Source organism: Coturnix japonica, chromosome 3, assembly GCF_054131305.1.
Source record: "Coturnix japonica strain WE chromosome 3, WE-NBRP24, whole genome shotgun sequence".
Lineage (NCBI taxonomy): Eukaryota > Metazoa > Chordata > Aves > Galliformes > Phasianidae > Coturnix > Coturnix japonica.
In genome coordinates, this window is record NC_140665.1 from 40,107,518 (window position 1) to 40,123,397 (window position 15,880).

Consider the following 15,880-nt stretch of genomic DNA (forward strand, 5'->3'; position numbering starts at 1 on the left):
CATGGCTGTGCAGAAGTCCATGTGTAGTTTGAAGATGTGTGAAAGTCTAACAGACTTTCAGAGTAGGGGTTGAACTGAGATGAAATTTTTAAAGTTCCACTAAAAAGAATGGTTCTAGGGAAAAATATTTTTTATCAAAAAGAGTATATCATTTACATTTTGCTTTTTAGCATCTCCTATACTTTATGTATGCAATACATGCACAAAAAATCAAAACATTTGGTGTAAAACTAGAATATTGATACTATATTGCTCCAAAAAAGTTAGAGTATTAATTCTTGTTTGGCCCAAAATAATATGCTGCTGCAATTGGACTGATTGCACAGTACATCCTGGTTTTGAAAATTCTGCATGTACCAGTGAGATATTTTCCTTGAAATTACAGAGTACAGATCCAACTTAAAATGTGTTTCTCTTCTAGTGAGATACAAGGCATGTTAAATGTGTACTGTACAAAAACACAAAACACACAGCAAGCCTGGCTGTCCAGAAACCATCCTATTAGCACTATGATTTTCAGCTTATGTACAGTTTGTCCACTGGAAAAATAACATATTTGTGTCTTGATTCATCTGCCCAAGATGAATAGGAAGATTTACTGCCTAATAGTGTGCTCATGTGACCTCAATTCAAATTGTGATTTATGTTCTTAAAAGTTTTATTTCTTCTCACTAGGACAATTGCCCTCTTCTGTTCAATCCTCGTCAGTTTGATTATGACAAAGATGAAGTTGGTGACCGCTGTGATAATTGCCCTTATGTGCACAACCCTGCACAGATCGACACAGATAATAATGGGGAGGGTGACTCGTGTGCTGTGGATATTGATGGAGATGGTATGTTTTCAGTTTTGAGAACTAAGTTTTGTCCTACAAGTACACTTTGATTTGTGGTCATTGAGGCACGCTGCCTGCTTTACTATGCGAAATAAAATCAAGCCTAACTGCTCAAAAATGCCAGAGAAAATTAAAGTTCCTTTGTCATGTATTAGTATAATGATGTCCCTAAATGAATACAGTGGATACTATTGAAGAATAAATTACAGCAAGTCTTTTGGCAGTATCATCTTAACAAGAAAATCTTTTTTTCATCTATAACCCAAAGTAATCTGGGTCTAATATAACAGTTTTGTTGACTTTTCTCCTTTGGAAACTTTAGGGAGGGGGGAAAAACTTGAGTATCCACCCAGATAAGACAATATTTGTAGAAAATTAATGTGCTTTTCTTTGTGAAAGCATTGCAAGACCCATACGATTCCAAATATGCGTTTCTTTTTGAGTTATTATTTTATTAAAGGTGTTTAATCCATATACCAGTACTTGTTCGTGTGAACCAGATTCAATCAGAATAAGGACAGGAAAATAATTTTAAACATTCTTTTGAAATCAGTATCCTTATGGATTCTCAAAAATAAAAAATACAAGTATTGTAAGTTAGAGAAATCTGGTTTTGAATTTTCTTCAGCAAACATAGAAACTTTGGGCTTCTTGGCTGAACGGATCTTCTGAATGTTTTAACTCCTTTCATCCTTCACATCATCAGCTTCTCAGTAGTACTGCTAATGGGAATTCTGCATGTATGTTTGGTAAAAAGAATGCAATTGTTTGTTACTGGCTTAAAGACCACATAAATATCCAGGGAATATTAGTGTAGGAGAGTGTCATTGTGTCCTTTCTGAACAGATAGACCTACATGCCTTGATTTTGTCCATTTTATAATTAGGTTTCCTGAGGGAGCATTTTCTATTGAAAATTTGGCATGCAGTACAGCGAATGATGCATGTGTTCTGGTAAAATGAAATAATCTAGTGCTGAGGCAACTGGGGAAAAAAGAAGTACTCCACCTCTTCAGCTATTTTTTTCAACAAATGTAGAATCTATGAAAAAGGGCTGGAGTCATCAGTTTTAGCCCTTTCTTTAGTGAAATATTTTGGAAAAATGCATATAGAAGTGTTTACCGTAAAAAGAAAAGTTACACCAATTATATCTTTATTTTCTAATATTAGTCTCTTTACCATTTCATGATGTAGGAATTATATTGTAGCAATGGGTTAAGGGTGGCTGTAGAGTCCATGGTTTGTCTGTGCTGTATGTCATCATTTTGATTTCTTTATTCTCTTTTTTTTTTTTCCTCAGACATTTTTAATGAACGAGATAATTGTCCTTACGTTTATAATACAGACCAGAGTGATACAGATGGTGATGGAGTTGGTGATCAGTGTGATAACTGTCCGCTAATGCATAATCCAGACCAGGTAAATGTTAGGTATCATTTAATTAATGATTCTCTGCCCAAAACAAAAGGGCTGAGAAAGGAAATTGGCAGAAATCCCAGCTGTTTTTCCAAGGATACGGAACAGTTCAGGAGGGTAAAAGGTAAGAACAAGGGAAGTAAAACATTTTTTCAGTAGTTTGCTCTACTCTAATTTATTCCTGTGGTTTTTTTTTTAATCAGTTAATGTTCTGGAATTCAGAGCAATGCAGAGATAACGAGATTTGATTGTAGGATTCAGCATGTAACTGAGGTTAACTGCAGTCTTTCAGACTATAAAAAATAGCATGTAACAATCTGGATTGCATCTGAGATGCACAGGTTACACAGAACTGAATGATCTTGGAATAGCAAATTGACACTAGCTTTTTTACCTGCATACTATCATACACATTCATATTTTGTATTTATACTATTAGTTATATTCAAGTGAAGAACTTTACAACACAACAGCGTGTTTCATCAAAACTGTAGTCTTGAGTGTATTGACAGAATTCTCCTATGTCCATTCTAAATCCTAGTTGTTTTATAGGAATTTCAGTCAGTCCCTATTTGCACTGTGGCTGAAGTTGTAGATCTGTATTGCTTTCTCATATCGCAGGTTGTCAGCTTTCTTTAAAAGGGATGTATAGTGACCGATTTAAGGTCACTTTAAGCCACCCACAAGCCTTTGAACTTTCTTCTTCCCCCTGTGACAAGTCAAGACGGCTTCAGGGCTGTATTTGGTATGCTCAAGTAGTTATATTCTTTGAAAATAACATTTCTGCTTTAAGCATGGTCATCATTACAATATCAGTTGTCTGCAGAGAAGACTTGAAGAGAAATGTTGTTAAGTATCAAACTACTGGTATTGGTATTTTGTGTTTAATAAAAGTCACAGACTTGCATACTTTTTTCTTTTTGGCAGACTGATTCAGATAACGACCTTGTTGGTGATCAGTGTGACAACAATGAGGACATAGATGAAGATGGCCACCAGAACAACCAAGATAACTGCCCTTACATCCCCAATGCTAACCAGGCTGACCATGATAAAGATGGTAAAGGGGATGCCTGTGATCCTGATGATGACAATGATGGTATTCCAGATGATAGGGACAATTGTCGCCTCAGATACAACCCTGAGCAGGAGGACTCAGATGGTAAGAACAATGTTGCATGAATTTAATCTTGTCCTTAGAATCCAGTTCTGACTTTGGGGTAGTAATTTTTTATGAAAATAAAGTCTCTTTAGAACAAACCAACTTACTTTTGGCAGCTCAGTCCATTGAGACTTGAATGGAACTGCTCTTGTTAATTTGGACCAGAGCTAGAGGTAGAAAACACCTTTGAGAGGGTCTTAAACGCGCTTGTGTATTCATAGATAAACACATTAGAATTTTGTTTGTGTTTTCATATTTTTATGTTTTTATTTTAGTCTTGAGATCTAAATGGAAACCTGGAAATTTCAGTTTTTATTTCGAGTGACTTAGATTAAAAAAAAATGATATCCGTTGTTTTCAGAACAAGTCGTTTTCTGGAAATAAGAAAAAATACGGCTTAGTGCTGTTTTGTTGTTTGTTTTGTTGTTTGTTTTTTTTTTTTTGTTGTTGTTGTTTGGGGTTTTTTTTGTCTGAAACCTGACTATTATTGCAGCTTAAGTAAAAATAATAATACTGATTTTAAATTATTTTTCTAAAAATTATTTCTTAAGTGGTTTTCTCAAAATCAGTTTATAGGTAAGTAGCTTTAACTATGTTTTGGTAATATATGTGTCACTGTTTAAGAAATAGATACATAATTATTTTCTTCTCCTGTTCTTGCCCTAAAATATATCTGGGCACTTTCCAACAATCTTACTTTGTGTTTGATGGTATTTCAATAATGAAATGGTGACATTTTACAGTCACAAATGTCATTTATGAAACATCAGATCCTTTGAAAACCTTGAATACAATAGATCTCCAGTAATCTGCCTTTAAATAAATACTTGAGTAATTTCTGTTCTGCAGGTATAAAATTTAGTGAAGTCACTTATGTTGGTGGAAAAAAGAAAGCAAAATTTGGTACAGACATAGTATGGTTTTATGTACATTTAGAAAGACAAAATCCTGTGCCTTGAGTGATTCTCTGGTAAGACAACTGCTGTTGTCTGAAATAACCAGTAGTTGTGCCTGTAGTCAAATCAGGTAATAGAAATATGTCTCTGTACTTGCTAATTTCTGGAATAGCTTCTTAATTATAGAAACATTCCAAAATAAGGGTGCCTCCAAATTGGGATAATTTGTTTTAGCTGTCACACGGGTCTGATGAATAAGTGTATCATTATGTTTGCCATAAGTGTTTACAAAAAGAGTAAATTTAAACAATTTAGCCAGCTCATCACTGTCATCAGTGGCAATCCCAAGAGAAATATTGGAAAAATGATAAATAAAGCCAAAATACACTCCCACGCTCTTGATGATATGAACTATAGCATTTAAAGATGAGGCCTCTGAGAGAACTGTTGGATATGGCTGGGTAGACAAGTACTTTCTAACTTCTCTTGACATAGTCAGTGTTGTCATCAGCAGCTCAGTACCAAATGGCTGTCAGCAGGACATTCAGTGAATAATTAAATTATCCAATGACTAAAGAATTACCTCTTTGATACTGGCAAGGGGAATACAATTGGAAATTCACTTTTTTTTTTCTCTTTAAGTGCTAAGATAAACAGGTGCAGGAACACACAGCTGGTCAGGATTCTGTGTTCTCCAGGGCCAATTGCCAGAGTGAAAAATGGGACTATTTTACAATGTAGCTGAACTACTGAAAGTCTTTGAATTATTAAACTCTTTAGCTTTTAGTAACTACTCTTTTTGGCTGTAGCCTAAATCTTGTTCCAATTTTTTTTTCTTTTTTTTTTTTTTTCCTGAAAGCTTTGTACTTGAAAAATGCTGTGTTGGTTAGGCATAATAATGCAGCTTCTCATTTGACTGTGTAGCATCTATTAGTATCTCCACAATGAATTGGATGGATCATTGCTATTTTCCATTGTATTAATTCCTATTTTCTTAAAGAAGTTACAAATACATTTGAAAAAGCAGATGCACAGATTTGTGAAGATAGAAACAAATTAGCTGGCAGTTCCAGTTTAGAATAGTATCCAGTGTAATATCCAGTTGTTTCTGCTGTAGGAGTCGGTATTTTTGTTTTTATACTTTCCTAGGTAAGTCATTCTTTAAGTGATTGTTTTAAGTACTATTGTTTGCCACATGTTGACAGTGGCTTCATCGTGAGAATTTTTTTATACCTTCCTTCATCACTTGCTATTCCTTGCAAAATGTGTCTTTTTCTACCAATGTGTAAAATTAAGAAGGTATTTATTTTAGCATTGAGCATAGTAAGTGTTGTGCAGCAGCTCGACTGTAGCTGACTTAATTGGATGCATTTTAAGATTGTCTAAAAAGCTTCTTGTATTTCATATGACAACTCAAATATTTCTATTTCTCCAAGGCTAGTTCTGCTGTACATAGTAATTCCTTGTTTTCTTGCATTTTCCTAAAGTGCTATATTTTTATCTAAAACAGATTATTGTAATCAGAAGTGAAAGAGTAACTAAGCATGTTTACATATCTTTCTGTAAATATACTGGGTGGATTGTTGCTGAGCAAGTCTTGAGATGGATTTAAAAAGTCTTAAAAAGCCTTCAATACTATGTGGGGATTTAGGAATTTGCAGTAGGACAAATGTTTTAGCATGTGCAGCATAAATGAATTCAAACAGTATTAAAATGTGATCTTACATTCAGATCATGAAATCAGAATGGCTTGGGTTGGAAGGAATCTTAAAGCCTATCCAGTTCCAACTCTCTGCTGTGGGCAAGGACGCTATCCACCAGAACAGGCTGCCCTGGCCCCCATCCTACCTATCCTTGAATGCCTCCAGGGATGGGGCATGATCTGGGACAAATCAGACTGAAAATGTAATACAAGTATTAGTGAATTATATCAGCATAAGAAACTTCCAAGTTCCCCAGTGCTGATTCTGAAGCAGTGTATATAGATTAGCATCCAGACTAATCACTGTCACAAACCACTGATTGAGTGTGTTTATTAGGAGGAATCTTGGCCTGGATTCAGTTTGACTTATTCCAGTCATTACCAGCAACATATCAAATGTTCATTTCAAATGAACTTCTAGAGAATTAAGCTCTATGTGGAGCATTCTTTGAGGAACAAGAAAATGATGCATTCACGCATCATAAATTTCTTCCTTTAGTACCAGAGAAGTTAGATAGTGTGGTTAAATTGCTAATAATTATGTTTCCTTATTGCTTTTACAGGTGATGGCAGAGGTGATATTTGCAAAGATGACTTTGACGATGACAATGTTCCAGATATTTTTGATGTATGTCCTGAAAACAATGCCATCAGTGAAACTGATTTCAGAAAGTTCCAGATGGTCCCTCTGGACCCCAAGGGGACAGCTCAGATTGATCCTAACTGGGTTATTCGCCACCAAGGCAAAGAACTGGTGCAGACTGCCAACTCTGATCCTGGAATAGCTGTAGGTGAGTATCACATTGTAAGCCAGCATCTTTGGTGAGGAAACCAGTGTTCTTCTGATCAAGGAAAAAAAAATAAAATAAAATAATGATCATATATTTTAGTGCTCCAAGGTTAGGAGTAAAACTTCAGGTTTATACATCCTAATTAAAAATAGGTTTGCTCTTGTTCACCATTCAGCTTACCACTGACTGTAACACTGGTAAAATATCTAGTTGAAGAACTTGACGTAAGTGTAGTGCCTGCTGCCTTCAACAGTCCTTGTAAATTACTTGTTTCTCTCTAGAAGCCTTTATAGAGTAGATAAGCAAGTGTAATTACCTCCTTTCTTAGAGACTGGAAACAGAAGAAGCAAAAGTCAGAATCAAAGCTAGGACTCCTGAGTGTTGGTGACCAGACCCAGTGCTGTAACTCAGTGGTTCTTGTCTTGTCTTCTCCCAGGTTATGATGAGTTCAGCTCTGTTGATTTCAGCGGCACATTCTATGTTAACACAGACCGTGATGATGACTACGCTGGCTTTGTTTTTGGCTACCAGTCCAGCAGTCGGTTTTATGTTCTAATGTGGAAGCAGGTCACTCAGACCTACTGGGAGGACAAACCCACCAGAGCTTATGGCTATTCTGGTGTGTCACTCAAGGTAGTGAATTCAACAACTGGTACTGGTGAACACTTGAGAAATGCTCTATGGCATACAGGAAACACCCCCGGACAGGTGAGAGATTTAAAACTTCAGTGCTGTGGTGCATGATAAATAATTTAACATCTCAATTATTGCAAAAAAACAAACAACAGTCCCCCCCACCCCCTGTCCCCGTCCCCGCAAAAAAACAAAAAACAAAAAAAAAAAACAGCTGTGGTTTTTTTTTCATTTCACATGTAATAGTAGTTGCCTTCTTTCAAAGAGAACATTGCACATATAAAAATTATGAACGGAAAAAATTACATGTATAAAGGGGAGGGCGTGGTGTGATCCTAAAATGAGTAAAACGAGTAAAAGATCTCAGTTCTCTACAAATCCTTGTGACCTTGGTATTGGCACTTGATCCTTCAACATTCCGGCTTGTTTAAATTACGCTGGGTTTATACTTCAGTGACCAGCAGTGAGAACAAAAAAAAACAAAAAACAAAACAAACAAAAAAATCCCAAGCAAACAAAAAACAAACAAACAAACAAAAAAAACACCCAAACATAAATGAGTTACATGAAAGCAGGGAGAGAAAAGTTACTGTTATTCCAAGGAGGGCCCAGCCACAGAAGAATCTCATGCCTTTTGGAAATGAGCTAGTGTAGCTTTGCACGTGAATAGAAGTTTCACAGCTTGGAGTTCTTGCAGGAATGAGGCTTTGACTGAGTGTGAGAGTTTTTAAGGAATAATCCAAACGCAGTAACTGTGAAGCTGTGGCCTGTTTTAATCAGAGGAGTCACTCATTCAAATAGGAAAAGCATCATTAAATCCTGCAGGGTGGATGTCTGTATGCAAACAGGGACAAGACTACATAGTTAAAGAGGTGAATTTTCATTACATTTGATAAAGAGGAATAAATTGAAGTATGCTGATCATACCATCAGTTATTAAACACTGGTTATTTGTTGCAGAGCATGAAACCAAAATCTATGGCTGTGTATAGTCACTGTAGTGGGTGCATATTTGCTGAAGCACAGTGTTTTTAATACAGCATTTGTGTTCCTGCTGTAGGTGCGCACTTTATGGCATGATCCTAAGAACATTGGTTGGAAGGATTATACTGCATACAGGTGGCATTTGATTCACAGGCCTAAAACTGGGCTAATAAAGTAAGAAATATTTCTGTACCTCTTTTTAATAGCATTACTTCAGTCTCTGATATAACAGCTACTTCAGGTTTTGTGCTAGTTCTGATAATGATGATGCTTACATGACAGCTCTTTTCGTTATTTAGGGGACCATTTTGTTATCATTAGAATAATTTACTTTCCCTTTCAGATGTGTTCAATTAGTGGGTACTTACATCAGCCAAATATTCTTAAATTTAAAAAAATAAAATAAAATAAAAATCTCTCTCAATGGCTCTCTTGTAAAGGAGTGGAAAATTCCTATGGAAAACTCAAAGTGAGATTAGAACATGAGATTCCTTTCTAGCTTCTGGAATTTGAAAGAATGAAATTAATTAGAAACATCAGAATTGCCACAGGGAAGTAGGCCAACTGTCTTTTTCAGCGTCCTGTCTCCAGTAGTGCAGAAGAGGCCATAAGCACATCTGCAATGCACATAACAAGGAGCTGTGGCTTATTAGTTTACTAATATTTGATACTATGAACATTCAAGGAAAGAACGTTGGCTGTCTATGTCAATTTTATCTTGAACTAAGTACTGTAACCATAAAATAAGTTATTCAATGAGGTAGTCAGATCTCTTGGTCTTGTTACTTTGTGTTTAATATGGGTAAGGATATTGAAATGTAGACAGATTTGGTTAGTCTGTTTTATCCAGTTTTCAGGAAAAAATGTTTCTTCATCTAAGTCTTTATGCGGCAGAGTATTTACTGATACAGGCAAAAAAAATAAACTTAATTTTTTTCATTCATGTTGCTGTTGCCTCTGTCTGTACTCCGCTGTGAAGTGAGCCTGTAGTCTACTGATTACATTTGGCTATTTTAAGATATTGAAAACCTAAGAACCTTGACTATCTCGAGGTGAGAAGCAGAGAATCTAAGCTAGAAGAGCTACAACCTATCTGGTAGAAAAGGAAAATTAAGAGTTCTTTTAGCTCCTGAGTAGGTGCCTGAGACGCTCAAGAAAAAGGAAATAAGTCCTCCTTTTCCAGTTTATGAATTCAACAGTTTCTGTCCAAATCTTTCTAGGTTTCATTAAGAGCGTAATGTGTCTGAAATCAAAATTAATCATGGCTCCAGTTAATGTTTCTTTGACTCTAAAGGGATGGTTCTTCCAACTTGTGAATTTGGCCCTTGCACTTAGAGATAAATAAATCAGTCATTCGCATAGCTGTAAAGACAACTTTGTTTTAACCTCTGAGTTCACAGGGATAGAGGCTTATCAATGAATACATGACATAATCGTATCTCCTGATATGAACTGTTCTAAATGAACTGGGAAATTTCTTGCAGACGGTATGCATAAAATTACTTGCAGAACAGCTCCACTACTTTCATTAATGTATTCTGGCTGCCAGCCATGTGGTCATGAGATAGAGATGAGAAGTGATCCTTACAGTGAAGCTGTTATCTGGTGACTAGCTAAAATGAATTCTGATTTAATTCTTGGAAGCTATTACTGACCCTTAGCAATGAACATTCCATCATTTTCTTAGTTTAATTTATTAATTTATTTATTTTTACAGAGTTCTAGTGTATGAAGGGAAGCAAGTCATGGTGGATTCTGGACCAATTTATGATACAACCTTTGCTGGTGGACGATTAGGTCTTTTTGTTTTCTCTCAAGAAATGGTCTATTTCTCTGACCTCAAATATGAATGCAGAGGTTAGTTACAGAAAATGTCTGGAAAATGCTGATGTCTTTGATATCCTATGGAGCAAGCATGAAATATGGAAATGAAGAATATCCTCCTTTAACTGAAAACAGTCTGTAATCATAAAGCATGTAGTGAACCTCAGTTTGTTGAAATACCATGGATGCCCTTTGCCTCTGTAGTAATCTCAATTTGAATAATAAAACCCAGATGTTTAATATTGCCCACGTGGGAAAAAACAGATAAATCTCTGAGTGAGATATGTACTTCAAATTTTCTTTGCATATCCACTTCTTTGTAGGCTGTTTTAGTGTGTCCTGCGGGCAGAGTGCTGCTTCTGGATCACCCCTCTTTCCAAGTTCGTAGGATAATGCAAAATGGGAAACGTTGTGCTGCATCCTTATACTGTACCGTGACGGATCTTTCCTCCTTTCTGGTTGAATTCTAAACCAATAATACAACAATAATTAATACCTTTCTTTTTTCCTGTTTCTTTCAGATGCTTGAGCAATGGTTGCTGCATTACCAGCACAGTACTGTAAATGCTATGCAACCTGAACACCTCAGTACATCCTGGTACTTCCTTTTTTTATTTTTGTGTACCTCCTTCCCTGTCCTCTGTCCACATGTTCCAGTGACCAGGAATGCTCCCTGCTGCCAGGAATGCCTCAGCCATCCCTCCACCCAAGTGCCTTCTCACAGCCAGGACTATTGAAACCTAAATGTGAGCATCTGACCCACCACAGAAGCAAAAGCAGATTGATACTTCAGAACACTTTTATAGAATGACAACTTAGCAGAACATGTTTGTCTGTATTATCTAAAAGAATAAGATATGAAAATGTGTATTTATATATATATATATATATTGGGGAAGAAAAAGGGGGAGATGATGATTATCAGTCATCGTCTTTAAATGAGGAAAAGCAGTGTTTGAATAACTTTATGGTTGTATGCTTGATGGCTTTCTTTGATTGGGGCTGAACTTCACTAATAGAACCTCTGGGTAGTAAAGTAATAGATGACCACACCAATGGTGTCTATATTAAAATGAAGAAGCTTTTGGAGTATAAAGTGAAGGTGAATTATGAAGACTTCTTGATTTGAGATGTCCTTTAGGTGACGAGAATGCTCTTAATAACACTCATTAAAATTACAGTTGTTAGAAATGTCAGATTTGCAACCTAAAGCATTGTCTAGTATCAGAATTTACTTAGGGTGAAGAGAATTGAACTGTAAACTCCATGTGAAGGAAAGGAGTGATTCATTTAAGATTCCAAAGCTGTCACCATTGCCTGACTTTCACGAAATGATTTCCAGCTTTTTCATTTACATTATGTCTTGCGTTCTTTCATAATAAAAATATAATAATAATAAAAATAATAGTAATAATAATAATGGCATGGCCATGTGGAGTGAAATGAGCCCAAACTACTTTCCCACCACTTTAGCAAAAAGCACTTTGATGTCTAGTGTCCAGATCTGGGATTTTGAAAAGGTGGCAACACAATTGTTACTTAATTTGGTAGTATGAGAGATTAAGGTTCCACTTATACATACTTTGTTAATATTTATTATGATTAACACAGTGAGCTACATTCTCTGATAATTTATTTTAAAGCATGTCACATGATGTATCAGTAATACATTTATGAGTAATGATGATCTAAAGCTGTTTTTAAAAGTGTATCACAATATGTAGATATGGTCAAAGCATGATATACGCCAAAGCACCCTTTTGAGGGTTATATTCAAGTATTCTTTAAAGTTAAATGAATAATAATGAAGAATTTATAAATGGAACCTTAATATATATCCTGTTACCCTAAGTTTATTATCTTGCATTGTTACCTATCTGCTGTATATAGAACATCTTAAAATAATGCTGAAGGGCTACCAGTGTTTATTCTAAATGGATGCAACAGTTATTCAGATATACAATAGTATAACCATGTTAAACATTTTGTTTTACGTTGTATGAGCTTTGTTCACGAAAAGAACATTTGCTGGTGTAATTTTATTCATTGATGAATTTACTAGTGGAATAAGATGTTATCTCTGCCTTCTTATTGGGTGCAATAAGCAAAATATTGAATCAACATTTTCTCCCTTGAAATAGGTTCTATTGCTATATTCATTAGAAAGAAATTCACAGTTGCTGGCTTTGTTGCAGATTTTATAGTGGTCATATTATCAAATCTACTTTGTCTGGTTTTGTTTTTGTTTTGTCCAAATCCTCTTCATGAGGTTTTGAAGTGTGTTTCGGTTTCTTATTTTTGGTGTTTCAAATTGTATCCCCGAGTCCCAAGCAGAAGGGAGGGTGCCTTCATTAAATGTAATGATTGTAATGGCTGTGTAAGGTTTTTTGTTTTGTTGAAGAGAGACATCAGTATAGGGATGAAGATGTTAATATTTGGACTGTATCATAAGTTTCCTATTCTATGTAAATTATTTATGATGTTTTTCTTTTATTTCTTTTTCATTTTTTTTCCTTGCAAGTGTGTGTGTGAGAGAGAGAGATTAATGAAATTTCATTTTGTTTTACCAAAGACTGTAAATAATTATTTATTTGTTTACATGGACGGAAATTTATCATTTAACGTCCTGATTCATTTAGTCAGATCCTCATTTATATATATATATTTTAAGAAATCAATGATAGGAAATAAACTGTAAAAAGGTTTTATAAAAAAAATAATCTCTTTACCTTTTTTGTAGTTTAAATGTTTCTTTAAAGGAATATTCCATTCCCCTTGGCCCTCTGTTAGATAACCTCTTACCTTGCTATAAACCAGCAATATAAACTGACCAATAAATCTGTTGCTTGGCTACAGCTTGACAGTTGTCTTCTTGGATTGTAAACAACAGGTTTCCTACTCTCATTGACAAGAGACATAGTTCCACATAGTACCTTATCTGACAAACTATCCTAAGTTTTACTTATTGTGAGTGAGAAATTTTGGTCCTACTTTTCTTTTTTTCCTTTTTCTTCTGAATTTGTATACACATTTTCTGTACTGGATCTTGATTGATGGACTTGAACACAAACATGATCCTTGTCTACAAATGCTTCTGCTGCGTGTCCCATTTAAGTCACTGGGATATGTTTGTGTGAGTGAGGATTGCCTTCCTGCTGGAGACTTTCAGGAATGGGTGCTTAGTGGTAACATAGAGTAAGATATGAGAAATTATTAGTGTGAGAGATCTTCACCATCATGATGAACCTCTCTTGTGGGGGGGGACTTTGAATTGGATTAGGAAAAGTCAGAATCTCCAGCATGCCGAAATGCCAGCTTTGAGGTGCAAACTGTAGTCATCTCCACTTACAAATAATAGCCTCTTATTAATTTCTCAGCCCAACCAATACTGTGTAACTGTTTGCTTTCCCTAGCTTGCGGTTCCAGTGTGCCAGAGCTGGAGTACTCAGACCGTTACACAAGAAAGCCATATACTTTCCAGTACCATCTTTTGATGAATCCTTCAAACTAATACAAATATCCAGGCCTCTTGAGGGTGGCTCTTTTCTACTTAAATTGCAAAGATGAAAATGATTGGCATTATTAAGGTAATACAGTGATCAAGATCTTTGTTACCTGTGTTTTCCAGAGTCTCTTACAGGTATCTGTGAGAGCACAGTTGTCATTAATTTTGGGAAACCATAGCAACACTGCACTACTAACAGTGTCTCTGAGAAAAAGAAGCAAGCAGAGGACCAAAAAAAGCAGTAACACCTCTGAATTCTCTACATAGATCTACATACAAATTTTCAAATAGGAGCCCAGGCCCCAATTCTGCTACTGACTTGTATGACACTATGCAGGTCCTTTCCCTTTCCCTGAGCATCAGGCTCCCATCTAATAAAAGTCAGTGATGAAATTTGCTCCTCTTCTAAGATCCTTCTGATAAGTTTTTATGTATCTTAGTGTTTCTGGGTCAGCCAAAAGAACAGGAAACACTGAAACCCTGAAACCACTGAGAGAAACTCTTGTCCAATTTTTAAACAAGAGTTTTTCAGATAAACTTTGGATAAAACTCTGAGTTCTGAAAAATAAATTCACTTAGAATTTGTCAGTCATAATAAAAACATGTTTACCTTGACTTCTTCCAGAAAGGAAAGAAAAAAGTACACCTAACCTCTGTACCTGTTATTTCTCATATTAGGCAGCTGAAATATTAGCATCATGAATGCTTACACCTGTGTCTACTACTTGCTAGCTGTGCTGTAGAGTCAGAAGCTGAGTACACTATCAGAATCAACGGGCCAAATCCTCAGCCTGGGATATGGATGTTTTCCTACAGAAGTGAATGTTGTCTGGATGAGATTCAGGGTTCTGCTTGTGCTGCAAACCCCCATAGAGGAAGAGCTCTAATACTCATATGGGAACATCTGTTCTCTAAAGTGATTTAAAAATAATATGTAATAACTTGGCACAGTCTTGTTCCCAATGTGGAGAAGACCACCCTTGCAGATCAGGAAGGGGACTTTGAAGCAAAAGTAACCTGGGACTGATTAAGCCAAAGGTTCATCAAATCCATTATCCTGCTTCTTGAAAGCTGCCAGTTCCAAATGTGCCAGAGGAGGGTGTAAAATTCTTATCATTAAAAATTATACATCCATATGCCTAGAGGGAAAACAGTGTTCCTACCCCCAGGCAGTTAACATGAGGTGTCTTCTGCCTTCTTGCCTCTATGGCTTATTTTATAGTATTGTAACTGCAGATGTTCTTACTATTCATATAAATGTCTCGTTTGTTTTTTTTTAATCCCACTTCTTGACTTCAGTAAAACCTATTGTGAGCTCCTGAGGTTGCTTACATGTGATATACAATATAAATTTCCTTCTACTAATTTTGGATCTGTTACTGTTTACAATAATTACAATATTTTGCTTTGTTCTTTTTCTCTGTGTGCATACCTTAGTAATGGAATTGTGGAATATGTCAAAGGTAGAAGAATGTCTGCTGCTTGTTACCATGAGCTGCAGTGTTGTACTTCTGTTCAGGTCACCTTTTTCACGTCTCTCTGCTCTGCTCTTGTAGAGTCAATCGTGTTACATGTATGTACACCCACATATATAATTATATATTTTGCAAAAAGTAATTTTCATTCTTTTTTTTGTCTTATTTTTAGTGCTTTTCCTACCCTGATGGCCATTCTTGGAATCTGACAAGTGAGTTGGACAAAACTTTGATCTGACATTTTACAATCTTTTTATCCTGTCAATGACCATTGATTGTTTTCCAGTCATACTGATATTTGTAGAGCTAGACATGAACATGTTTAGTGCTCTTCTTTGAAAAAGAAGTGAATTCCTTTTCAGACATCTGCTGAGCATATCTGGACTCCTTTCAGTGCTGCAGAATGCACCAGCCTCTAGATTCTGGAGGCATGCATTGAAAATCACACTTAAAATCTCAACAACACCTGTAGTAAGGTAACTTGAAACATGTAAATGGGTTTTTAGACATCAAGATTACGTAGTCATTCAATAACTTTTAGGAGATAGTCTTGACTCCCTTTGTCAACTGATTTTTAAATGATGTTGACACAAAGGGAGAGGGTAGAAAGCACTAAGCACTGTCAGCTGCTTCCTAGGTTATTTTTTGTCCAACATCC

General features: G+C 35.8%; 1 protein-coding gene across 2 annotated transcripts in view; it reads left to right on the forward strand.

Moving 5' to 3' along the window:
* THBS2 (thrombospondin 2) overlaps window positions 1-13,097 on the forward strand; it is a 30,601-nt gene extending 17,504 nt beyond the window's left edge. For both annotated transcript variants that reach the window (XM_085541363.1, XM_015858016.3), the window contains exons 15-22: window positions 676-835; window positions 2,135-2,253; window positions 3,178-3,412; window positions 6,574-6,801; window positions 7,238-7,509; window positions 8,495-8,592; window positions 10,136-10,275; window positions 10,764-13,097. In XM_085541363.1, the coding sequence (XP_085397489.1) occupies window positions 676-835; window positions 2,135-2,253; window positions 3,178-3,412; window positions 6,574-6,801; window positions 7,238-7,509; window positions 8,495-8,592; window positions 10,136-10,275; window positions 10,764-10,771 (1,260 nt within the window). In that variant the 3' untranslated portion in view covers window positions 10,772-13,097. The remainder of the gene's footprint in view (window positions 1-675; window positions 836-2,134; window positions 2,254-3,177; window positions 3,413-6,573; window positions 6,802-7,237; window positions 7,510-8,494; window positions 8,593-10,135; window positions 10,276-10,763) is intronic.
* Window positions 13,098-15,880: the final 2,783 nt, after the last annotated feature.